Below are 26,050 nucleotides of genomic sequence, written 5' to 3' on the forward strand. Positions count from 1 at the left end.
AGCCACCACGCCCAGCACCCCTGCGTAGTTTTCTAAGAAAATCTGTCTCCACAAGATGTGGAAATTTCCCACCAAGATATTCAGATGCCTTAGGTGTACTTTGAGTTTCATTTTGGAGACATCTCTGCCAGAGGCTTCTGTGCTGCTCTGTAACCTGATTTGGATTCATGGCCCATTGGCTTCTGAGGCACAGCTGTCTTCCTAGGTCTCTTCATCTTCCTAGGGATTCCCTTTGCTTTTGTTCTATAATGGACATTACAGAACATTGCCCTGTTCTTGGATCTTCTTTTTTTTATATTACCTTCTTGCTTTCCTGAAGGTAATACATCATTCTTTGGACACTCAGTCCTACTGTATACCTCTGGTAGCTCCCTGACAAGGGGAGCATGGGATGAAGAAAATTTTTGAAACCTTGTATCTGACCTGTGTTTTTTGTCTGAAATTTCATGATGATAGGCCATGGTGAGGGTCTGTTTTCATCCACATCCATTGGAAGAACATATGGCTTCCAGTCTGGAAACTCATTCCTTCAGTTCTGGGAAATTTTCTTGAATTCTCTCCCTTTCCCTCTCCCTTTCCGTCATTTATTTTCTTTCTCGTGTCTTGTCTTTTCTCTTTTGTTTTATTTTTTTCTGAGATGGAGTCTCATTCTGTCACCCAGGCTAGAGTGCAGTGGCATGATCTTGGCTCACTGCAACCTCTGCTGCCCGGGTTCAAGTGATTCTACTACCTCAGCCTCCTGAGTAGCTGAGATTACAGGTGCCTGCCACCGCACCTGGATAAGTTTTGTAGCTTTAGTAGAGACAGGGTTTCACCATCTTGGCCAAGCTGGTCTTGAACTCCTGAGCTCGTGATCCACCCGCCTCGGTCTCCCAAAGTGCTGGGATTACAGGTGTGTGCCACTGTGCCCGGCTTTAAATTCTTTTTCTTTCTTCTCTATTATGTATTTCTTCTCTCTGGAACTCTTCTTGGGAAGATGCTGGGCCTCCTGGACTGGTACCCTCGTTTTGTTTTCTGTCTTATTTTCCTTCTTGTCTTTTGGTTTATCACAGATCTTCTTAATTTTTATCTTCTCACCTTTCTGTTGAATTTTATTTATGCTATTATAGTTCCAGTGTTTCTCTTGTTCTCTGAATTTTCAAAATAACTTTCTATTCTTATTTCATGGTATTACTAGTAGGGTTTTTTGCAGAGTAGTGTCTCTTCTCCCCAGTTTGTTTATTTTGGTTTCTTTCACATTAAAGGCATTTCTCAGATGTCTGGTTAGAGCCTTGGTTATCTGCTTATGTTTAATGTGGGGAAATAAAGAGTGATTGGAAGCCTGAAGAATGAGAGTTGGGCTTTCAACTGAGCTTCGCTGTACAATGATCTGGCTGGGCTAGTTTGTTGGAGAAATTCCATGTCAGTAATTTTATATCTTTTCTCAAGGATTAGGCAGTTTTCCCAGAGGGGCTTCATTGAATCGCCTTCCTGAAGTGTGAAGACCTGGCTGCCAGGTTTTGGAGTCAAATGGGGGAAGACTGCTGAGGGTTTTATACATCTACTATCATACATTCACTTATTCCTCTTGTCTCTCGTGCAGTACCCTTTCCTTTGGCTCTTTCTGGTATCTGCCAGGATCTAGATACCCTCTTATTCACAGAGTAAACTTCCATTCTTTTGTCAAGGAGGGGAGAGGCTGTTGCCTGGTTATATGAAGTGGAGAGGGGATGCTTCTGTGTTTTCAGCGTCCAGAATTTTGTTGCTGTTATCTCTTCTTTTTTTTTTTTTTTTTTTTTTTTTTTTTGAGATGGAGTCTCGCTTTGTTGCCCAGGCTAGAGTGCAGTGGTGCAATCTCAGCTCACTTCAACCTCCGCCTCCTGGGTTCAAGCAATTCTCCTGCCTCAGCCTCCCAAGTAGCTGGGATTACATGTTCCCGCCACCATGCCTGGCTAATTTTGTATTTTTAGTAGAGACAGGGTTTCACCATGTTGGTCAGGCTGGTCTCGAACTCCTGACCTCAGGTGATCCGCCCACTTCGGCCTCCCAAAGTGCTGGGATTACAGGCGTGAGCCATCGTGCCCAGCCTTCTCTTCTTTTATTATATTAATCCTTCTGGATTTGTGCCTTTAAACAAAACAAAACCTTTTATTTCTTTTAAGTGGGCAGTTGGGAAAGGGTGAAAGTTGATGAGTATTTTCATTCTGCTTTTTCTCTTAAATCCTGCGAGATCTTTAATCATTAAACACTGTCTTTAAAACATAGTATTGTTTTTAGACAACTGGTAGTGAAAAGGAAATCATTCTGATCATTACTTTTTGTTTCTATTGCTGACCTTTATGATGTCTTCATACACTGAAACCCATTCCCTTCAACTCTTAAGGTACATATCCCTCTTATTTAGAGTTCATGGCACTCTCAACCTCTAATTACTGCTTTGTTGTTTTCTAGCTTGCTCTGTCTTTCTTCTCAAGCTCTGCAGGTAAGATTTAAGTGAAGCATCGGTTAACAAAATTTAGCACCATGGAGTTGTGAAGTTAAATGTTACTGGCAGAGCTAAATCATCATTCTTTGGACATTCTCCTACTCTTAACTAACTTAGCTTTTTTTTTTTTTTTAAAGCAGCTTCTGTTTAAAAAAAATTAGCTAGATTTGTTTGCATGATTCTTTGGAGAAAGAGCCTTATTTTAGGAGTGAACTGTACAGGGTAAAGAAAAGGGAGAAATGGATGACGGGAAAGGAGACGTGTGATTAGTTATCACAGTATCCCTTCGACAATACCATGATCCTTTTTTTCTTAGCCTGAGTTTTCATCTTGATAGGAATTTAGTACTTTATTTTTCTGTATCATAGTTAAATAGAATATATCTATAAATAGTTTTTTCCTTGATAGAGGTAGGAGACATTTCAAGAGCTTACTTTGCATTAGCCTCACTAATTTTCTTCTTGCTTTTACTTAAGTGTTAAGATTTTAACTTTTCAGTCAAGGCAGAAGAGTCACAGGTTTAAGATGTTCACTTTAGAGCTATTATCAATCTCTATGAACCCTCATTGACTGCTTTAGTTTTAAAATGTGTGTATTTCAGTAGTATAATATAGTTTTTCCCAACTCGCATCTCAACCCCCTTGCATCTGTTCCCAGCTAATAAAGTATGTGGAGACTTCTCTCCCTACTCTGCAAATAAGGAGACTTCCTTCCAGTGAAAGTTTTCTTGAAAATTAAACCCCAATAAATAAAACAAAAACATAGCCGTTCTGGTTGAAGTATGTGAAGGGAATCTGGAGGCTCTCTGGTCCTTCCCCCTCCACCTAATGCTACCAGGATTAAACCCCAATAAATAAAACAAAAACATAGCTGTTCTGGTTGAAGTATGTGAAGGGGATCAGGAGGCCCTCTGGTCCTTCCACCTCCACTTAGTGCTACCAGGGCACCTCTTTGAAATCTTTAGGACTCTGGCGTAATTTGAAAACCACTGATCCAGAGATTTTTAGAATTGCATATTTTTAGAGCTAAAAATACCTTTTAAGTCTTTTAATCCAAGTTTTCCAAATATGCCTGATCCTAACCATCCTATGGAATGCTTGTTAAAAATTAGATTTCTGAAATTTACTTCAGACCATTAAAATTACCATTTTTTGGGGGGTAAGTTGTCTCAGAATCTGTGCTGACAACTGCCCCAAGTGATGATTAAAATTAGTCAAGTATAGGAAACATTCTTCTGTTCCTTTTATCAGCTGAGGAAGCAGCTGCAATGAACTAAGTTTCTCGGGCAGGGTTGTCTAGTTTCAGCTTTTTTAAAGAAATTGTATCTTACTGACTTAAATACTGAGCTGAGTAGCCAGTCACGAATTAAATCTTTGATTATTCCAGCCCAGTAGAAGCTGAAAGGGGAAATCCTTAACTGGTAAGAATGACCTTTAAGCCTCGAGGAAGGAGTGAAACAGTAAACTTGAGAAAGGCTGGTACTGATTTAGTATTAGCATGAAATATAAGCAGATGAGGATTAGCAGATGAGGAGAAGTTCAGTAGCTTTTCAAACTTTGCATGAATGACCTCTCTGACGATGGCTTCCTCTCTGAGTTCATTCAGAATTTCCACGATATTCTTTTCAGAAGCTGAAAACTACCTTCGACACTGACAAAAAACCGACCCAATAATGGTAACAATGGAAAAATAAAAACAAATTTAATTATACCACCATTTTCTGCATTCTTCTAATGAGAAAAAATAACTTGTATTACTTAGCTCTTTGTTTGCTTTCATATATATTTTTCTCACATGTGCTTTATATATAGTGTCTAAACATTGCTCTTGTGATTGGTCATCATGACTAATTTTACACTGAACCGTGAAGTGAGAAAAATACATCAGCTCCAGAAGGGGATGCTACTAGTGATTTGGAAGTAGAATAGGTTGGAGCATAATGTGTATGACCATTTATTCAGTCAATCTGCAAATATTTATTGATAACCTATATGAGACAGGCCCTAGCTAGGTACTGGGAATATACTGAGAATATATTGGTCTATATATAGTGGCCTCTATATATAGCATATAGTAGAAATACCATTTATACTTTTAATCTATAGAATTGCCTTATTATAGTGACGGAATGCTGTTCTGCTTTTGACGGTGATGTGTTACCCTAACCCTGATTAAATAAAACAATACTGAAACAAAAATATCTGTATTCTCTTAAAATGGACTTCTCCAAACTATAAAATTGAATGTCACATTTACCTTTAGGATTAAGATACAACCCCACTGGATAACTTTTCCTTACCTTCTAATATCAGATCTTAAAATTATTTTCAAAATAACTCTAATATTATGCTTTAATTGGTTTCTTTTCACCTGCCAGTAGCTATTCTTGTGAAAGAATTCTAAATCCTTCGTGTAGTCTTGGTTTACAGTTGTTTCTCTTTTTTCTGCTTGATGGTAAATATCAGAAAAGAGTTAACAGATGAAAAAAAATTAGTAAATGCAGTAACAAAAATACCAGTTAGTATTCCTGTGCTATTATTTATTTTATTTGTGGTGCTCTATAAGATATCTCAGTGTTTTAACATGAGGATGTATTTGTTGCAGGTTATTGACCCAGTGGCTCCACGGTATGTTGCATTACTGAAGAAAGAAGTGATCCCAGTGAATGTACCTGAAGCTCAGGAGGAGATGAAAGAAGTAGCCAAACACCCAAAGGTCACTCTTACAGTTTCACCCATGTGTTTTTCTCTGTTAAAAGAAGGAGCAGGAAATAAAAAGGAAAATGTGCTTTCATGGCAATGGCATGATTTTGAGATTATTTTCTTTTTCTTTATTTTTTTTTGAAACGGAATCTCGCTGTGTCTCCAGGCTGGAGTGCAGTGGGGCGATCTTGGCTCACTGTAACCTCTGCCTCCCGAGTTCAAGCGATTCTCCTGCCTCAGCCTCCTGAATAGCTGGGAGTACAGGTACCCGCCACCACGCCTAGCTAATTTTTGCATTTTTAGTAGAGACACGGTTTCACCATGTTGGCCAGGTTGATCTCAATCTCCTGACATCATGATCCACCTGCGTCAGCCTCCCAAAGTGCTGGAATTACAGGCGTGAGCCACTGCGCCCGGCCGAGATGATTTTCTATTCAGCATTGTTTGTTGGGATTTGACACTAACTGAAGTAAAACTTTTTGTGGATTTTTTGCCTTAAAAAAGTTTATTTTAGTAACAGTCCACACTACATCACACAGAACTGTTATGCTCAGTTGGTGCTTATTTTTTATTCTATAGAGTTAGCATATTAGTGTGTAATAAGAATTTATCTCTTCCTAGAGTAATTCTGAAAGATGAGTTATAATTCAAACTCCTATCTTTATATGGAATCTGAGGCGCATTCTCTATTAACTAGGGTATTCACTGTCACCTTTGTCTTGAAGCCAAAACATTACACCTACTATTGTGGAATCACAGCTTGACTTCAGAGTCTCTTACACTGCCATTTCCTCTGTTTGGAAAGTATAAGTGAAGTGTCCATCTAAATTCTGAATAGAATTTTTTTTTTGTTTTTTTTGAGACAGTTGCGCTTTGTGGCCCAGGCTGGAGTGCAGTGGCATGATTCTGGCTCACTGCAACTTCTGCCTCCTGGGTTCAAGTGATTCTCATGCGTTAGCCTCCTGAGTAGCTGGGATTACAGGTGTGCACCACTACACCTGGCAATTTTTGGATTTTTAGTAGAGATAGGGTTTTGCCATGTTGGCGGCCAGGCTGGTCTTGAACTCCTGGCCTCAAATGATCTGCTTGCCTCGTCCTCCCAAAATGCTGGGATTACAGGCATGAGCCACTGTGCCCCGCCCTGTATAGAAATCTTAAATACAAGTACCATAGAGTACTTCTTTGTTAAGCCATGGTCATCCCAAATTCTTATGACTGCTTAATTGACAATGTTGAAGTAAAACAAGTTTTTTTTTGTTTTTTTTTTTTTTAATTTTGAGATGATCCTTGCTCTGGTGCATGATCTCAGCTCACTGCATCCTCTGTCTTGGGCTCAAGTGATCCTTCCACCTCAGCATCCTGAATATCTGGGACTACAGGTTCATGCCACCACACCTGGCTCATTTTTGTACTTTTTTGTAGAGACAGGGTTACACCATGTTGCCCAGGCTGGTGTTTGTAGAGATAGCGTTTCACCATGTTGTGTAGGCTGGTGAAAGAGTTCTTTTATTTCAGCTTTTACAAATTGTCTATAAAAAACTTTATTATATACTGAAAATTACGTTCACAGACTAACTCATATACTAGTAACCAAGCTTATAACTATGTTGGTAAACTAACCTACATATAAGATGATATGCATTGCAAAGAGCTACACATGTTCTAAATTGTAGCCTTATATGATTGATTATCTCCCCATGTATGTCATTAGCTACTTTTTAATTTGAAAGATTTGAATCCTAGTAAGATTTGGGGTGTGCGTTTACTTGATTGATTTGGGTTTGCCTTTCTTTACATCTGATTGTTTTGACCAGGTAAGTAGCAGTATCTGATCTGCCATATCACCTACTGTACAGTTAGCATAAATCTGAAGCATACTGAATATTTTAAAATTTGAATCATGAGAATAAAAGTTTTTGAAGAGTGCTTATTTTTTAAAATGACAGTTGTAGTCAGATAGGTTAGATTAAATTACTAGGCTGGGGGCTCATGCCTGTAATCCTAGCACTTTGAGAGGTGGAGGTGGGAAGATCATTTGAGGCCAGGAGTTCGAGACCAGCTTGGTCAATGTAGCAAGACTCTGTCTCTACGAAAAATTAAAAAATTAGCCAGGCATTATGGTTCCTGCCTGTAATCTCAGAGGTAGGTGGATCACTTGAGCTCAGGAGTTCAAGGCTGCGGTAAGCTATAACTATACCACTGCATTCCAGCCTGGGTGACTGAGCAAGACTCTACCTCAAATAAAATTTAAAAAATTAAATTACTAAGTACTGCTCATTGCTAAAAATAAGAACTAATTGTTAAGGAAGCACACTCTTAAATTGTGACTGGATTGCTCAGTTTGCTCTGTGGAATTTTCATATGACATTTCCCTCGCAAAGTGTTTTATATTTAGCCTGTTAGTATTCTATTCTAAGCTTAATATGTTATTGGTTGTTAAAACATACTGATTTTTCTCAAATGCATTGGTGAATTCATTGAACAGTTGTTAAACACATGCTGGTTAATGTTTATTTCAAAAGGCCTTCTTGCACTTTTTTAAAAAAAATTCTGCCAAGTAAAAACTGAAATTATGGCACTTTTTATTCTCCTCATCTCTTTTTCTTTCCATATCATACACACTGGAAAGGCAGAAAATTTACTTATCTATATCTATATAGATAATACTTTCTTTAAAGTTTGTCTTCTAAAATCTGAAAGGTCCATAATTTCCTCCAGGTGGCATCTGTTGTCCTATAATGTCCCATAGCCACTGGTCAGGAATGACTTATTTTCTCTTTTGCTGCAGAAGCAGTGAGAATCTTTTATTTATTTATTTTTTGGGGACGGAGTCTCGCTCTGTCACCCAGGCTGCAGTGCTGTGGTGCAATCTTGGCTCACTGCAGCCTCTGCCTCCCAGGTTCAAGTGATTTTCCTGCCTCAGCCCTCCCAAGTAGCTGGGACTACAGGCATGAGCCACCATGCCCTGTTAACTTTTTGTATTTTTGGTAGAGACGGGTTTTCACCATGTTAGGCAGGATGGTCTCAATCTCCTGACCTCGTGCTCTGCCCACCTCGTCCTCCCAAAGTGCTGGGATTACAGGTGTGAACCACCGCACCTGGCGAAGCAGTGAGATTCTAAGGATAGGAAGCAGATTCTAGTTGAAGAGATACTAAGTGATAAATTATACTGTCTTAGCTATGAAATCAATGAATGATTCTTTTAGGCTGGAAGTAATCTTAGGGGCAGGCTACCTCATCTAATTTCATTAATATTAGTGGTCAGGTTGCTGATCTGATGTCACAGAGCTGGAATTCAAACTGTTAATTTCTACTGAGTCCGAGTATGTATTGTTTAAATGGTAAGAACAGAATTGGGAATATGTTTATGTTAAAATACATAGATGGAGAAAGAGTAAAGCGTTTTCTTCCTAATACAGCAATGAACTGCTAACAGTTTAGTAACACAGAAGACTTTTGTGTGGTTAAAAAATAGAATGAATTTATAAATTTGCATACTGGGTTCAATAAGTTGTTGTTTCAACAGACACTCTGCTTTTCTTTGTCAATCAGAATCCTGAGGTTGGCTTGAAGCCTGTGTGGTATAGTCCCAAAGTTTTTGTTGAAGGTGCTGATGCAGAGACTTTTTCAGAGGGTGAGATGGTTACATTTATAAATTGGGGCAACCTCAACATTACAAAAATACACAAGTAAGAACTTCTTGTTTGTTTTCAAATAAACATGGGAGAAAAGCATTTTATTTGTATTTACTTATTAAACATTATCAAATTCAGACCTATACATGTTACTGACTAGTAAATCTGCCAGACGTAGCTACTGCAAATTCTGGACACAAATTAAGTTTTTTTCCATATATGCTTCAGTTTATTAACAGGCTATCAAGATGTCTTTTATTTGTGGTGATGAAAATTACTACATCTGGATATAAAAAATAGTTGTAATGCTTTAATGAGAAATTACATGATAAAAAGGGACTCTATACAGTTGCCTGATATGGGGATCTTTTAGACAGAATTTATATGTATAAGATAATCTTTATACTAAAATTTACTTTAAAATTGGTTAATAATGAACTTGACTTTCTAGTTACTATAGTGTGCTACACTTACGAATTTGATCTTCAGATTCTGTAAATGAAACATAGTATGCTGAAGATTGATTTATGCAAACTCGGAAATCTTAATTGCGTTGTTATTACATATGATCGCAAGTAACTGCCAGATGTTTTTAAACATAGTAATTCAGATTTTATAATGCTTAATGCAGGTGACTTTAAGTTAATAAATATTTACATGTTCCTCATCAATTATATGTGAATCTGTTCTCTAGTTGATTATTAGTATCTCAATGGCAGTGATTATGTTGTATTTATCTATTAACCAGTATATGTCTGGCATATTAGAAGCTCAAATAAATGTTTAATTTGGAATTTTTCCAAAGAAAATTTCTTATCCATTTATTACAAAATAAAACAAACTATTTTATAATAATATAAAATAATTATAGAATAAAATAGTGAATTTATGGCAGCTGTGGTTAATATTTCTTTGAATACTTTTAATCTTTTATCTAGAAATACAGATGGAAAAATCATATCTCTTGATGCAAAGCTGAATTTGGAAAACAAGGACTACAAGAAAACCACTAAGATCACTTGGCTTGCAGAAACTACACATGCTCCTCCTGTTCCAGCAATCTGTGTCACTTATGAGCACTTGATCACAAAGCCAGTGCTAGGAAAAGATGAGGACTTTAAGCAGTATGTCAACAAGAACAGTAAGGTAACCTTCCAAAGAAACCATATTTCATCTTTTAAATTTTTCTTTAGAATTAAATTTTATATATTTCGGATCCTCAGATAAAATGGATAAGATGTGTAGAATTTTATTTAAATCAAAAGATGTAAATTGAGCATGGTGGCTCATGCCTATAATCCTAGCACTTTGGGAGGCTAAGGTGGGTGGATTGCTTGAGCTCAGGAGTTCAAGACCAGCCTGGGCAACAGGCTCTACCAAAAAAAAATAAAATAAAAAAAGATGTAAGTAATGTTTCCATTTTATAGATGATAGAAACTGAAGCACAGTGAGGTTAAGTAACTTACCTGAGGACAAACAGTAAATAGTAGAGTTGGGATTCAAATCTGACCCTTGTATTTAAGCGCTACACCAGCATGCCTTTCAGCTAAGTCTGTTATGTGCTCCTTGCATCATATTTCATATTTATAGCAGGAAAATTATTTCTTCAGTAATGCCAGTCAAGTTATTTAAAATGTTTCTTGAGGCCAGTTTATGAAGGTTAACTTTTAAAAATGTGATAAATTGAATTGTCATTTATTTTAACACTTCACCATTTCATTGTGTGTGCTCAAGTAGTAAGCTTCTTAACATATCTGTTTAAAATGGGAATATTTTAGTTAGTGGAAACTGCTTGCATTTTAGAGTTGTTTTACTACTCTGATTTTGAGAAAGCGTACTTTGGTTTTATATGATCTTTACAGCATGAAGAACTAATGCTAGGGGATCCCTGCCTGAAGGATTTGAAAAAAGGAGATATTATACAACTCCAGAGAAGAGGTTTCTTCATATGTGATCAACCTTATGAACCTGTTAGGTAAGTAAATGTAACTGAACATCTAAATGAAAATGCTTAAAGTTATTATAGTGAGTGATATTTTAGAAATTGAACTTTCACTAAAATAACGTACCTGACAGTTTTATTTCTCAGTCTCTTTCTCAGTTTTCTTTGTTTTATATTTAACATTTTAGACTTAAAGTAATGTATTTATTTATTTTTTGAGACGGAGTCTCGCTCTGTCACCTAGGCTGGAGTGCAGTGGCACAATCTCAGCTCACTGCAAGCTCCGCCTCCCGGGTTCACGCCATTCTCCTGCCTCAGCCTCCTGAGTAGCTAGGACTACAAACATCCGCCACCACAACCAGCTCATTTTTTTGTATTTTTAGTAGAGACGGGGTTTCACTGTGTTAACCAGGATGGTCTTCATCTCCTGACCTCGTGATCTGTCCGTCTCAGCCTCCCAAAGTGCTGGGATTGCAGGCGTGAGCCACTGCGCCTGGCCTTAAGTAATTTATTTTAACAAGGGATCTTTGAAACAACACGTGCATTGAACATTGATAAATTATTCATTTCTGAAACTAAACCAACTTGTAATTAACTTTCTTGCAGCCCAAGTATAAAGAACAAAATTTCAGTACTGTATATTACCTATCTTTGGGTGAAAATTATTACCATTATCTTTTTCTTTGTAGTGTATTTTCACTAGATAAATGGTACAAACGGTACATTTAGAGGGAAAAAAATAACCAATATTTGTATTTTTTTAACCATGAAATAATAGGATTATTAGAAGGAGAACTTTGTAAATTTTTGTCCCTTTATTTCTTTTCTATTTGTCTCTGCTATTTTTCTAAGCGGTATCTCTGTAACTGTGTAGTCAAAATGCCTCTTCTGAGATTTAGTCTTGTGAATCTAACTGCCTTTTAGATATCTCTGAATAGATTCTTTCAAGCATTTCAAACTCAACGTGTTCAAAATTCCAGGATCTAGGTGTCATCTCTGATTTATTCTTCTCCTTCATCCCTTTTTTCAGTCAACAAACTCTGTTGTTTGTGTTGCCCATCTAGTCCATCTCTGTGGATCCACTGCTCTGCCTTATTTCAGGCTATAGCATTGCTTCCTTGATTGCCAAAATAGGCTCTCAAGTATCTTCTTGCCTCCAATTTCATCCTTTTCCTATTTTCCTATTCAGTTTTCACATGCCCACCAGTCTGAAAATTTAAGAGTAACAGTTTTATCACATTCCTCTACTGTTAAGAAATCTCTATTAGTTGGCCAGGCACTATGACTTATGCCTATAATCCCAGCACTTTGCAAGACTGAGGCAAGAGGATTACTTGAGGCCAGGAGTTCAAGACCAGCCTGGGTAACATAGTGAGACCCCGTCTCTACAAAAAATTATAAATAAAGAATTAACCAGGCATAGTGGTAAACACACCTGTAATCCTCACTGCTCAAGCGGGTGAGACAGGAGGATTGCTTGAGCCCACGAGTTCAAGGTTACAGTGAACTATAATTGCACCACCACACTCCAGCCTTGGTGACAGAGCAAGACTCTCTCAAAACAAACAAACAAAAATATTGTTAGTTTCAGGGTAAAAGCTAAACTTTTTAGTTTGACATGCAAGATTTTTCATGTTATGGCGTCTCTTGAGCCATACCTGTTGGAGTTTTCTCTCCCTGATCCCTTCTGTTTAACATATGTACCAAATTGCCTGGGACTTTTCTAAAGCACTTGATGCCTTTTCCTGGAATGGCCTTGTGGCTTTTTCATCATATGAGTAACCTTATTCATTTTAATATAACATTTCCTTTAGTCAAATAAGCTCATGCATGCATACAGTGTAGCACAGTGCCTGATAGTTACTAAGCCCTCCTTAAGTATTTCGTAGTGGTGGTGGTACCACCAACTAAAATAACAGAGTAGATTCTCATTTTATTCTTAGAAAGTTTTTGAACTTCTCAACAAATAGTTGAAAACTGAACAGCTACACACGAAGAACTGAACAGCTACACACAAAAGAGTGAAGTTGGGTGCTGTTTGTATCATATACAAAATTTAATTCAACATTTATCAAACACCTAAATGTAAGAGCTAAAACTATAAAACTCTTAGAAGAAAACGTGAATGTAACTCTTTGTAACCTCGGCAATGCTGTTTTGGATATAACACCTAAATCACAAGCAACCAAAGAAAAAAAATAAATTGGACTATGGCAAGATTAACATATTTTGTGTTTCAAAGAAAGTGAAAACACAGGTCACAGAATGGGAGAAAATATTTGCACATATGTGTGTAAAAGGACTTGTATCTAGAAGAGAACCCAATTAACAATGGATTTAAATAGACATTTTTCCAAGCAGATGTACAAATGTAAGCACATGAAAAGATGCTCAGCATCATTAGTTGTTAGGGAAATTCAGATCAAAATAATAATGAAATATCATTGCATACCACTAGGATGGCTGAAATAAAAAAAGACAATAACAAGGATTAGAAATGTGGAGAAATTGGAGCCCATATGTATTTCTGGTAGGGTTGTAGAATGGTTCAGCTACTTTGGAAAACAGTTGGATGATTCCTTCAAAAATTAAACACGGAGTTACCACTTGACCCATCAATTCCATTCCTGCGTATTTGCCAAAGGAAAAGAACACATTCACACAGAAATGTGTATGTGAATGTTTACAGCTGCATTATTCATAATTGCCAAAAAGTGGCAAAAGAATTTTGCTGATTATCCTTTGGAATTGAGAATTTCTTATAAATTATTATTATTTTTTTAAGAGATAGGGTCTCACTCTCACCCAGACTTGAGTGCAGCGGCGTGACGTCCCCAGGCTCAGGTGATCCTCCCACCTCAGTCTCTCCTGAGTAGCTGGGGCTACAGGCATGTACCACCACACCCATCTAATTTGTGTATTTTTTGTAGAGGCAGGGTTTCACCATGTTTCCCAGGCTAGTCTTGAACTCCTCGGCTGAAGAGGTCCATCTGCCTTGGCCTCCCAAAGTGCTGGGTTTACAGATGTGAGCCACCATACCCACCCTTAAATATTTTAAAATAAATAAACATTTTGCAGAAATGTTTCTGCTTATAAGCAGATTAGGTGTGGTATGTAGACAAATTTTCTTGAAGTCAAGAGTATCAACAACATTCACTAACGCCCTTTCTAGTGGCAGGCATAGCAGATGTAATTTTGCCCTGGGCTTAGTTCGTTCATATGGATAGAAGTTCATAGATTGGAAGTTTATAATAAGGACTGTCAATTTCTTTTTTCTTTTTTTTTTTCATTGAGGCAGAGTTTCGCTCTTGTTGCCCAGGCTGGGGTGCAATGGTGCAGCCTCAGCTCATTGCAGTCTCCACCTCCTGGGTTCAAGTGATTCTCCTGCCCCAACCTCCCAAGTAGCTGGGATTACAGGCACCCGCCACCATGCCCAGCTAATCTTTTTGTATTTTTTTTTAGTAGAGACAGGGTTTCACCATGTTGGCCAGGCTAGTCTCGAACTCCTGACCTCAGGTAATCCACCTGCCTCAGCTTCAGGTGATTCTCCTGCCTCAGCCTCCCGAGTAGCTGGGACTACAGGCGCCCGCCTGGCTAATTTTTTGTATTTTAGTAGAGATGGGATTTCACTGTGTTGCCCAGGCTGGTCTCAAATTCCTAAGCTCAGGCACGCCACCTGCCTGGACCTCTCAAAGTGCCAGGATTACAGGGGTGAGCCACCGCACCCGGCCAGGACTGTCAATTTTTATTTTTGCATTTGTTGTTTGTAGAACTTCTCTGAAGAACCTCTGATTTGAATAAGAGAATGGACTATTTTATACTTCAAAAAGCATTAACTGGACAGGCTCTGTGGCTCACACCTGTTATCCCAGCACTTTGGGAGGCTGAGGTGGCCGGATCACTTGAGGTTAGGAGTTCAAGACCGGGCTGACCAACGTGGTGAAACCCCGTCTCTACTAAAAATACAAAAATTAGTGTAGTAGCGTGTGCCTGTAATCCCAGCTACTTGGAGGCTGAGACAGGAAAATCACTTGAACGCAGGAGGTGGAAGTTGCAATGAGCTTAGATCACATCACCACCCTCCAGCCTGGGCAACAGAGTGAGACTGTCTCAAAAAAGAAAGAAAAGCATTAACTTAGTGCCATTGAATTTATCTAGGAATTCAGTGTTTATTGCTGTTCACATAATTTTGTTCATATGAACTATTTTGTCCCTTTATTTTCTTTTTAGCCCATATAGTTGCAAAGAAGCCCCATGCGTTTTGATATACATTCCTGATGGACACACAAAGGAAATGCCAACATCAGGGTCAAAGGAAAAGACCAAAGTAGAAGCCACAAAAAATGAGGTAGGTAATGACTTTTACAGATATGTCTATAAAAATAAATGGTCTTTCTATACCAGAGTTTAGAATATATTTCTTTACAAATGATTATCTTTCTTACTGTGGAGACTGAAGTAGACAATTAAATCTGCTCTTTGCATTTTGTTGTTATCCTTTCATATAAGATTTTAAAATCTCGCTCTGTTGCCCAAGGCTGGAGTGCTGTGGTGCGATCTGGGCTCACTGCAACCTCCGCCTCCCAGATTCAAGCAATTCTCATGCCTCAGCCTCCTGAGCAGCTGGGATTACAAGTGTGCACCATGACGCCTGGCTAATTTTTGTATTTTTAGTAGAGACAGGGTTTTGCCCTGTTGGCCTGGCTGGTCTCAAACTGCCTGACCTCAGATGATCTGCCCACCTTGGCCTCCCAGAGTGCTGGAATTACAGGCATGAGTCACCGTGCCTGGCCAGACTCCCTTATATTCTTAAAAATTATTTGTTTATGTGGGTTATATTTATCAGTATTTATCATACTAAAAATTGAGAAGTTTTAAAAGGATTTAATTCATGTAAAAATAATAAATCCAGTTACATGTTAACATAAAAAAAGTTTTTATTAAAAAAAATTTTCCAAAATAAAACTTTTAGTTTGAGTGGTATGGCTTTAAATTTTTGCAGATCTCTTTAATATCTGACTTAAACCTTCTAAGGTAAAGATAACAACAAAAAGCTTCTAAAAACCTGCATGAACAGTCATAAGAAAATGAGAGCGAAAAAGACAAAATATATCTTAATATAGTGAAAATAGCTGTGACCTTGCAGATCACCTTTAAAAGGGTTTTATATACCCCTTAGGATCTGTGAACCACACCTTGAAAATTGCTGCTATGTATTATTGAATAACTCATGGAGTAAGTATGAGATGGGAAATTTGGTTGCCCTTCCCTCATTGGTCCCAGTTCCCACCTGTGCCTCTCATTTTTTACATATCCTAGAAAGATAACTGATATTATGCTATAAATTAATATGTGTTCTTGAAAAACTTCATGTTCTGCAAAATCGCATACTAAAAATAACAGCTGATTTATCAAGAAAAACAGAGTTGAGGCAAACCACGAAAACCTGTGTATATCATATGGTTTCAGTCAGATGGTGGCTGGGTAGCAGTCATCGAAGACTCAACTGGGCTGTATTCTGTTTTTATTTTATTTTATTGTTTTTGAGGTGGAGTATCACTCTATTGCCCAGACTGGAGTGCAGTGGTATGATCTCGGCTCAGTGTAACCTCCACCTCCTGGGTTCAAGCGATTTTCCTGCCTCAGCCTCCCAAGTAGCTCAGACTACAGGCATGCACCACCATGCTCAGCTAATTTTTTTTGTATTTTTAGTAGATATGGGATTTCACCATGTTGGCCAGGCTGGTCTTGAACTCCTGACCTCAGGTGATCCGCCGACCTCGGCCTCCCAAAGCGCTGGGATCACAGGCATGAGGCATCGCGCCTGGCCTGGGCTGGATTCTAAAATTGTTTCCTCACCTGGATGCCAAGTTGATACTGGTGTTGGCTGGGAGCTCAGGTGGAATAGTTGACTGGAATAGCTGCAAGTGGCCTCTCTAGCATGGCAGTGTCAGGGTAATAAGATTTCTTACCTGTCATTTAAGGCCTCCAAAAGTAAGTGTCCGGTAGATGAGGTAAAAGGAGCATTCCATTTTATGATTTAGCCTCGGAAGTCTCACGTAGCATCATTTCTGCTATACTCTGTTGCTCAAATCAGTAACAAGCTTGCTCAGATTCAGGAGAGTGCACAGACACCCCCCTTCTTGGTGGGAGGAAAGTAAAAAAAAAGTGTGGACATGCTTTGAAACCTGCACACTTTTGAATAGAAATTCAAAATTCAGGTACAGTTGACTGGCACTTGTACCCAGTACTGCAGTCAGAGATACTTTGCAGCTTTAAACCTGAAGAATAATAATGCTTTTCCCTGTGATGTGTAGATCTTTGAGGATATTTGTCTCCAACAGAGGCTGATACTATCAAAATTAAATTCTCATCCAGGGTATTGCCTGCTTTGTCAGTTTTTTGGGATTTGTTTTTATTTTTAAGCTTTAGCAGATGAGAATATGTCTTTGAAGTTTCCATCCCCATGTACTGTTTCATCAGATGGCTTAATGTGACGGTAAAAAACGTTTTTTAAGCACCATCCTCATTAAAGGAAGGCACTTATACAAAAGGTTTTTGGGTTTTTCTTCAGATTGTCAATGTATTTCTAAAGTTTTCTCTTTAATTATGAAAAGCTTGTTCCTGCATGCTTCTTTATTTGACATAAAACTTGAATACATTGGGAAAAATCACATACAAGGCAGTGTTTGTGTGTGTGTGTGTGTGTGTGTGTATGTTTCACTTATATGTTCCCCTATTTACTAACCATGATTGTGATGATTTATGTTGCAAATTAAATGTAGCAGAACAGGCCGGGTGCGGTGGCTCAAGTCTGTAATCCCAGCACTTTGGGAGGCCGTGGCAGACAGATCACGAGGCCAGGAGATTGAGACCATCCTGGCCAACATGGTGAAACCCCGTCTCTACTAAAAATACAAATATTAGCTGGGTGTGGTAGTGCAGGCCTGTAATCCCTGCTACTCTGGAGGTTGAGGCATGATAATAGCTTGAATCCAGGAGGCAGAGATTGCAGTGAGCTGAGATCACGCCGCTGGACTCCAGTCTGGCGACAGAGCGAGACTCTGTCTCAAAAAAAAAAAAGGTTGCTGAACAAATATATTTTTTTGATATAGGGTGGCTAATGATTTGTATTCTTTCTTTAATGTATAATATGCATTTATATATGCATATTAGAGTTTATGAGTGTATATATAGAACCTCACTAAAAATACTATCAGTGATTTAAGGAATTATGGGGGGAAATTTTGAGTGATGGTTTTTTTTACTGACATGCCCACTTGAGAGCCTAACCCTTGTGTGAAATGCAACTGTGATACAGCTTGAGATGCCTGTAAGGTGTTTAGGTAAAGATGTCTTGAAGACATTGAAAATGCTGGGTCTGGGAGCAGGTCAGAATTCTGGAATAGAGATGAAAATTTTTGAAATTTATACATAAGACTCTGAATATGGGTAAGATTATTCTGAAAAATTAAGTGGCAGATCATTTAAAGGAAAAAGGTGTAAGGAAGGTATAATGTGAGCTGGGTTTTAATGTTAGAAAGGTTTCAGTAGGGAAGAATGCAGTGTAGGCAGCAGAAAGCATGCAAAAAGTAGTATATTCACTCTTCACGGTTGATTTTAGTGAACATAGCTCTAGATTTGTTGCATTTACTTATATACAAATATATACCTGTAAACTTATAATTTTACACAAATGAAACTGTTCCACAATGATGAGTTACAATTATATCACACAATTTCATGGAGCTGTTGCCTTATCAACAATCTAGATATATTTCATCTCTTAAAAAATTAATAGTGATAGCTAATGCTTATTGATACTCACTTTTTCTCAGCCTTTGTGACTAACAGCTTTACACAGATTACTTTTTATTTTCCCATCAACTTGATGGGTTAAATATGGTTATCCCCCTTTTATAGTAAGGAAACAGCTTAAATAACTAACTCAGAGTTGCACAGTGAGTATATGGTAGAGCAGTGATTTATTCTCAGACCTGATGGATATGTTATAATTTCTTTAGTCCCCTAATGACAAAGATTTAGGGCATTTTCAGGTTTTTACTATAGTAAAAGTAAAAGTGTAAAATATAGTACACTTTACTCTATAGTACACTCTATAGTACACTTTATAGTACACACTTTCTATAGTAAAAGGGTACCTCTATCTTTGTTTACTCCTGTCATTTTTCATTAGGATAAATACTTAGGAATGAGATTATTCATTTAAGCTTTTTAAGGGATTGAAGTTTAAAGTTTTTGTTTTAAATTGGAAACATTATAAAACAATCAGTTTGAAATAATTTTGTGGGAAAACATTTAATATGAATTAATTATTTTACTTTTGATTTTCTCTCTTGGTAGACCTCGGCTCCTTTTAAGGAAAGACCAACACCTTCTCTGAATAATAATTGTACTACATCTGAGGATTCCTTGGTCCTTTACAATAGAGTGGCTGTTCAAGGAGATGTGGTTCGTGAATTAAAAGCCAAGAAAGCACCAAAGGAAGATATAGATGCAGCTGTAAAACAGCTTTTGTCTTTGAAAGCTGAATATAAGGAGAAAACTGGCCAGGAATATAAACCTGGAAACCCTCCTGCTGAAATAGGACAGAATATTTCTTCTAATTCGTCAGCAAGTATTCTGGAAAGTAAATCTCTGTATGATCAAGTTGCTGCACAAGGGGAGGTGGTTCGTAAGCTAAAAGCTGAAAAAGCCCCTAAGGTCAGTATGTTAGAGAAAGTCAAGACCACATTTTCACTAAGTGTGTGAATTCAAATTGCTTAGGGTAGTCTCATCTTCTTATAAGACATAGACTGCTCATATTTTGATGTAATAATCAACATTAATTGATATCTGCTATGTGTCAGACCGAAAATATATGTAAGAAGCTCATAATCTAGTTGAGGCGTGGCTTACTGGGGAAGGAAACGTACAGACTCACTGTACTCTTGTGTGATGTGACTGTAATCCTTTGTGATATGTATAAGTTGCTATGTGAAGGGTTTGTGTTTTTAAGTGGCAACAAAGGCGGAAACAATTTATAAAGGATATTTAAAATCATCCTGAAGTAGAATCAGCCATTATGGGGGAACAAAGATCAGAACAAGGCACGCTTAAGTGTGGAACCATGGTTCTCAAGCTTTACTGTGCACCAGAATTACTGGCTTGCTAAAACATGGATTGCTGGGCTCTGCCCCTTGACTTTCTTCTTCAGTAGATTCAGAGCATGTGGAAAATACACATTTCTAGAAAGTTTCTCAGGTGATGCTGATGCTGCTGTCCCAGGGACCACCATGCTTTGAGAACTCCTGGTGTAGAAGACAGTACCAGCAGAGGTAGAGGTCAGAAGGTACAAGGTGTATTCAGGGAATAACAAATGGATTGTCAAGAGGTTTTTGACCTGTGATTATTTCCAACTTTTCATAGCAGGGCCTTCAAATTATATGAAATTTTGACTGAAGTATAAATTATATTCTTGTTTCAGTATGTCCTTAGGCAAAACATTTAGCCAAGTGGGTGTGGCACCTAGTGTGAAATGGACTTACTTGATGTAAGTAAGAGACAAAGGGAATGGCATCTGTATAGACTGTGAAAGATCATATTTAATAATGAAGGTAGGTAGTCCTATTCAAACAGCAGCATAGTTCTAAGATGTGATCGGATAAATAGTACTGCAACAAGAAACAAGTCAGCCCCTGATGAGCTGCAAAAAATTGTAGAATTTAGACTGTGGCACATACACAGAGAGGTATGGTACACCACGAGGCTTGACTTACGTGGCAGGAAGGGGATTTGTTCTAAAATGTCAGATCTGTTGTCCTGTCAGGGTCCTAGGCTCAGGCTGGAGAATTCAGTAAGTTCCTCACCTCATCAATAAGTGGCTAGCATCTGACATGAAACCCTGCCACCTAAGATACTTTCAATCATGAATATTTGACCTCACATTTTGAGGTCTTCTCCCAGGAGTTAATGTTTTTCTGTCACTCCATTGTGAACTGTGAGAAAGCCTTTATTAGGTTGGTGCAAAAGTAATTGCGGTTCTTACCGTTACTTTTAATGGCAAAAACCACAGTTACTTTGCACCAACCTAAATAGCCTGTTGAGATCCCGAAGAACCATGATTATCTAAAATAGCTTTGCTTCGAGGAATAAATGCTGCTGGATGTATGAGTTTAGGATATAAATTCCCGATGTTTCCTACCTCATGGGGAGGTTGGGAGCATTTTGCACTGTATCTGCTGGAAACTAAATATGTACTCCTCTCTAGGTGTAATTTGAAGGGAAGGGCTTTGGTCTTCAAATTTCTTCGTTGTAAGTAGAATATATTGAGATTATGTGACAATTTTTGTCAGCTTAATTATGGGTGGAATAGTAACAGCAGAAACCATTATATTTGGAGTAACAGTCAACTATGAATCCATCACCCATCCTTTTGGGTTAATGGGTTACATCATGCTTTCATAAAATAACACTGTTAAGGTTATGAAAAGTCAGCTTAAGGTAAAAAGATCTAAATTTCTTTGGTAATTGGGTAGGTAATTTATTAGGTATTTAAATACCAATAAATGTGATACTGAAATAAATCTGACTTCAGTTTAGTCTGACTTACATTTATTGAATGCTGCCTACTTTATACCATATCTGTGTTTCAAAATATATTAAGTCTTAATGTTGTTCATAGGTTCTTGGAAACTGAGACTTTAAGCAAAATGATGTATAACAACAATAGGCTAATTGAGATAAACAAGAATTAAGTTACCTTGGCATATTTCTGATCCCAAAAACATCACATTACACAAACTTCTTGTGTTTTATTATTGTTGTTGTTGTCTTCGTTTTTTCTTTTGTAATATTTTGTCTTCTTTTTCTTTTTAAAATTATTATTTTTGCATTACACAGACCTCTAAATAAAGACCCAACACTTCTAATGGAAACAAATGTGAGCTGTATATACATTTAAGAAAGATTAATAATGACAAGTAAGATAATTATTTACTCAGTTATTCTAGTTCAGGGTTTTGGGTGGCCAGCTCAGGACTCAAGGCAGGAACCAGCCCTGGATAAGACATCATTCCATTGCAGGGCACACTCACACACACCGAGACTCAGACCGGGAGCATTTAGACTCACCAGTTCACCTAATGTGTGCAGCTTTGGGATATGGAATGAAACTGGAGTTCCCAGAGAAAACTCACGCAGACATGGGGAGAATGCACATGTTCCACACAGACAGTGGCTCTGGCTGGGAGTCAACGTTTTTTTCCTCTTCAAAGTTATGATGAAATGACATCAAACAAAACAATGTTCTTCAAGGACCTGTTGTACTACATGTATTTTTTCTCTGAATGCTAGTAATAGTAAATGTTTCTTCTCTTCTAAAGAATGAACCCAGTTATTAGGAATGGCACTAGCATTTAGCCTGCATCTGGCACTATGTACCATACACTTTTTAGTCTTCCCAAGAGCCATGTACAAAAATATTCAAAGAATGCTACTTTTTCTATTTGCCTGTTTTAGCAACAGAGGAGAAACTGAATATGAAAGTAACTTCCTGAAATTTACAAAGCTTAGATTAAAATACTGACTGATTCCCATGTTATTTACCTTGAGAGGTGGTGACAGTGGGGCATTCCATTGAAAGCGCTAGAGAGTTATAGTTTTACTAGTTTATCATTATTTAGCAAGTCTGTGCTTGTTTTGCATTAATAATTTGCCTAAGCCTCTTAACCATTCAGTTTTCTACAAAGGTGGTTATTTTACTGTGTCATGTTAAAAGGTAAGGAAGGTGACCAGCTGAAGTTTTAGGTTACCAGCTTCAACTAGACTTTTCTTGCTCTGTTTTTTGTTTTGTTTTTAATCTTCTCTTTCCTGCTTCAGGATCAGATAGATGCTTCTATGAAATAACTTTTAAGCATAAAGGCAAAGTATAAGCAAAAAGACGAGCAAGTAATAAAAACTTGAAGTCCATCAAGTCTACCATCTTTTGCTCCTCTTACTCTTTTTCTCCTGCTCAGTGGGTTGCTGCATAAAATAATGGATCAAGTTGATATAGTGTGAGGCGCATAACAGAGAATACACCAAAGAATGGATCTTAAATTAAGATATAGTGTGAGGCGCAATCAGGAATCGAGAACGGTGAAACCCGTCTCTACACAAAAAAAAAAATTAAAGATATAATAACCCACGGAGCTTGCAGTGAGCCGAGATCGCGCCACTGCACTAGCCTGGGCTACAGAGCGAGTTACTCAAAAAAAAAAAAAAAAAAAAAAAAAAAAAAAAAAAAAAAAAAAAATTAAAGCCACTTTAAAACAAATTTCTTTTCTTTTTCTTTTTTTTTTTTTTTTGACAGGGTCTTGCTCTGTTGCCCAGGCTGGAGTGCAGTGACTCAATCATGGCTTACTGTAGCCTCCCCCTCCCAAGCAATCCTCCCATCTCAGTCTCCTAAGTAGCTGGAAGTTCAAGCACATGCCACTAGGCCTGGCTAATTTTTGTATTGCTTGTAGAGATGGGGTTTCACCGTGTTAACAGGACTGGTCTTGAACTTCTGTACTCAAGCCATCCTCCCTTTTTGACCTCCCAAAGTGTTGGGATTACAGGCCTGAGCTGCTGGGTCTGGCTGTATACCTGTTCCTTGTAAATGAATTTTTTTTTTTTTTTTTGAGACGGAGTCTCGCTGTGTTGCCCAGGCTGGAGTGCAATGGCGAGATCTCGGCTCACTGCAACTTCCTCCTCCCGGGTTCAAGCAATTCTCCTGCGTCAGCCTCCCAAGTAGCTGGGATTACAGGTGCACACCACGACGCCTGGCTAATTTTGTAGTTTGTTTTTAGTAGAGATGGGGTTTTACCATGTTAGTCAGGCTGGTCTCGAACTCCTGACCTCAGGTGATCCACCCGCCTTGGCCTCCCAAAGTGCTGGGATTACAGGCGTGAGCCACTGCGCCCAGCCTGTAAATGAAATTTTATTGGAATACAGACACAGTCGTTAGTTTACGTATTGTCTATGGCTGTTTTCATGCTACAGTTAAAGAGTTGAATGGTTGCAACCGAGACTCACATAGCTTAAATATTTATTATGAAGCCCTTTTGGAAGAAAGAGTTTTGAGAACCATTATAGTTAACAGTTGTTTAAAAATCAAGTAACAACAAAATCAAATGATTATTAAATAAAAATAATTCACAACTGTTTTGTCACTAATGTTCTCTCTTTATGCCATACGCAGTCTATGTGGAGGGGGGTTGAATCACCATTTGCTTCTGTAGTTGCAGCATTTTAATTCATGGCACCTTGTATTTTATGTCCCCAATAATTCATCTTGCAATCTTTGCTCTTTTATTTTTTACACCAATGTTACTGTTTTTTAAAACCTAAATCACAGTTTATCAGGAAAGGACATACATCACTGTACCCCTTTGTCCATTAAGCAGGTTGTTCTAGAAAACTGCCACCCTGCACTCTCGCCCCAAATAGCTTTAAGATGTCTCAGGCCAAAAGATAAATGTTGCAGGGAAGGAAATAAGAAAAAAGCCTATCTTTTTCTTGATGTTGTTTGTAACGTGTGTAGTGAATTCCAGCTATATCTGTATTTAGTACTTAATGCAAAATTGATTTTGATCTAAACAAATATAAATGCATCTTACATCGGATTGTGGTTCAGGATACTTCACAAGACTTACATCAGCTTGGGGATCTTCTGGAAAATCTTCAGAATTTGTGTTAATTGATCTGTATCAGAGAAAAGTAGCAGGTACATTGTGATTTAGGTAAACGAATCAGCCTAGTTGATCAGCAGGAGAACAGGTGTTGTGTTCTAATTTAGGTTTGACATCAAGATCTGGGGTCTACCCTATGCTGTATTGGCTCCTAGAATCATGTTTCAGTAATTGGTTATTCCTTACAGGTGTAGGTATTTAAGCTACACATGATCGGTTAATTATTTTCTTAAAATGTCTTTCTTTGAAACCTGTGAACTTTTAGTTTACTAAATCTCCTAGCAGACTTTAAAAAATATTGTACAAGCATCATCACTCTCTTCCCTCACTTACTTGGAAGGATTTTCTGTTCTGATTACCACTCATTCATCCCCCTCCCCACCAAGTGAGAATCTCTGCTTTCAGGAGTCATCATTACTGATGTGTGTAGATATAGTTCTCTTAGATACGCCAGTAAGGAGCAAAAGTGAGTGACTGGTAATAAAGTTGGAAAAAAAAAGTTTGAAAAAAGTATTTTTGAGAAAAGTTTTTGCATTTAGAATCGAGATACCCAGGCTATTTTGAAAGGTTCTGTTATTTCAAATGGATAACATTCCAGGTTTTTTTTGTTTGTTTTTTGTTTTTAAAAGTTCACTCCTTTCCCCATGGAGAAACGTTTACATCTAGTGGCTGCTGAAAAAATAGCTGTTTGAGTACTCATTCCGAATGTAATCAGAAGTTTGTCCATTTTCTCCATTTTATTTAACTTTCCAGTTTTTAGTCATAATATTAGCATCACTTTTAGTTATTTCAAATTCCCATCTTAAACCTTTACCAAAGTCTTGTGTAGGTTGTTTCTTTTTCTCATTAATCCACATCAGCAGTTATTTGCTGAAAACCTTTTTTGTTTGTATTGGCATACGTTAGGTAAGTTTAAGACAGTCTTTGTCCACTAACAACTTAAATTCTACTAGCAATGCTCTTTCAGCTTCTGCTGTTGTATGATATTGTACTAAATAATAGTATACCACCCAGTTTCTCTTTGTAAATGTCTTTTAATCCAGAAAACTAGTATTAAGAGATAATTTGTTCTCCACCCATCAGTTCTTCATTGTATATTCTAAGAGACAAATTCAGAGAACTATTCAAAGATCTCTTTCAAAAAGCAGTTTTCATAGCATGTTAGTAGGAATAAAGTGCACATTTAGATCATTGTTTTCTGTAACGCTAAGCAAACCGTAGTGGTCAAGATCACAGCCTCTGGAATAAACCCGAGATTCAAATACTAGCTCTACTACTTATTGTGTAACTCTGGGGAAGGAACTTAATCTTTCTAAACTTAACTTCTGTAAGGGTTGTTTTGAGGGTTAAATAATATACCTTGTACAGCATTTAGTATAGTGTCTGGCACAGACTAAATATGCCATAAAATGATAATGATACTTTTCATATTATAATTCAAAGTCAAGAATCTTTAGATACCTTCTGAATCATCAGGGAAGATTGCATGGTGGTAATTAGTATAATTTCACTCTTTTTGGAAAAATAACGTGAGCAATTTACTTAGTTATCTAAAATATTCCATTTCCCAATGGGAGGGGAAATGTATGAATATA

The 26,050-nt window shown here is 37.7% G+C and overlaps 1 protein-coding gene across 2 annotated transcripts in view; it reads left to right on the top strand.

Moving 5' to 3' along the window:
* The window catches only part of EPRS1 (glutamyl-prolyl-tRNA synthetase 1), an 84,637-nt gene that overhangs the window by 34,453 nt on the left and 24,134 nt on the right, over positions 1 to 26,050 (top strand). For both annotated transcript variants that reach the window (XM_050761019.1, XM_050761027.1), the window contains 6 exons: positions 5,069 to 5,179; positions 8,719 to 8,855; positions 9,740 to 9,947; positions 10,664 to 10,776; positions 14,974 to 15,091; positions 19,108 to 19,467. In XM_050761019.1, coding sequence (XP_050616976.1) covers positions 5,069 to 5,179; positions 8,719 to 8,855; positions 9,740 to 9,947; positions 10,664 to 10,776; positions 14,974 to 15,091; positions 19,108 to 19,467 — 1,047 coding nt within the window. The remainder of the gene's footprint in view (positions 1 to 5,068; positions 5,180 to 8,718; positions 8,856 to 9,739; positions 9,948 to 10,663; positions 10,777 to 14,973; positions 15,092 to 19,107; positions 19,468 to 26,050) is intronic.

The sequence above is a fragment of the Macaca thibetana genome, chromosome 1 (genome assembly GCF_024542745.1).
Source record: "Macaca thibetana thibetana isolate TM-01 chromosome 1, ASM2454274v1, whole genome shotgun sequence".
Classification (NCBI taxonomy): Eukaryota; Metazoa; Chordata; class Mammalia; order Primates; family Cercopithecidae; genus Macaca; species Macaca thibetana.